At 61.3% G+C, this 938-nt stretch overlaps 1 protein-coding gene across 1 annotated transcript in view; it reads right to left on the bottom strand.

The window, feature by feature from the left end:
• Positions 1-878, bottom strand: part of LOC103613208 (neurogenic differentiation factor 4) — a 3,214-nt gene extending 2,336 nt beyond the window's left edge. The window contains 2 exon segments of the mRNA XM_008630956.2: positions 1-263; positions 266-878. Coding sequence (XP_008629178.2) covers positions 1-263; positions 266-290 — 288 coding nt within the window. The 5' untranslated portion in view covers positions 291-878.
• Positions 879-938: the final 60 nt, after the last annotated feature.

Here is a 938-nt window from a genome sequence, read left to right as displayed (position 1 = left end):
CCTCTCCAGCCTGGCCTTGGTCATCTTCTTCTTCTTCGGTCCCCTCCTCTTCGGCTTCTCCCCGTCTTCCTCCTCCTCCTCCTCCTCTTCCTCCTCCACGCTGTCGCGCTCCTCGGTCAGGGCCGGCCCCAGCCCGAAGGGACCTGTCCTGGTGTCCCCCTCCTTCAGCTCGGCCTTGGCTCCCGGCATTTCGTCCAGCCAGCCCTGGCTGCTCACGAGCTCGGCCATGTCCGAGGGCTTGGCGCAGCTCTGGGGCATCCCCGAGCTCTGCAAGGGAGGGACAGGGACATGGGAAAGGGTTCCAGAGGGAGAATCCTCAAAATGTTGGGAAAATCTCCCTCCAGGCACAGCAGCAGCTCCCGGCACCCACGGATTCCCTTTCTCTGCTATTTCCCCCTCAATTTCCACTGGATTTCATCTGGGAACTGCTGATGCCTCTCCCTGGGCTCCAGCACCTCCTTCCCCAGGGCTTCCAACCATCCCATTTCGGGGTTATTCCCACTCCTGAATCCCTTCTGTCGCGCCCTCCACCCCGACTGTCACATTGGGGGTGACAACAGGGGGCTGGGAATTCCCGGTCTGAGAATTTCCTTCCCTGAGCCTCCGTTCCCCTCGGTGGCAGCACCGGGAGAGGCCCCGGGTCCCCATTAATCAGCCCCCCCAAATCCCATCACCGTCCCTGACTCATTCCATAAAGCTTTAGCTCCTAAGCAGCTTTGCTGGAAGTGCTGCCCGAGCCGCGGCTCCCCTTTCCCGACCATCCCACGCGGAAAATCCCACTTTTAATATGCGTGATGGGGCTCCCGGGCTGGATTAGGGTGTTAATTGCTGTCGTATCCCCAAAGGACCACGCAGCCCCAATTAACTCCTGGCGGAGCACCGGGGGTCTGGCGGAGGCTGGGAAATCGGGTGGGTGGGAGGGAGGATCGTTTTGGGGG

Source organism: Corvus brachyrhynchos, unplaced genomic scaffold, assembly GCF_000691975.1.
Source record: "Corvus brachyrhynchos isolate BGI_N302 unplaced genomic scaffold, ASM69197v1 scaffold933, whole genome shotgun sequence".
In the NCBI taxonomy this organism is placed as follows: domain Eukaryota; kingdom Metazoa; phylum Chordata; class Aves; order Passeriformes; family Corvidae; genus Corvus; species Corvus brachyrhynchos.
This window is presented reverse-complemented; position numbering and strand designations above follow the sequence as displayed.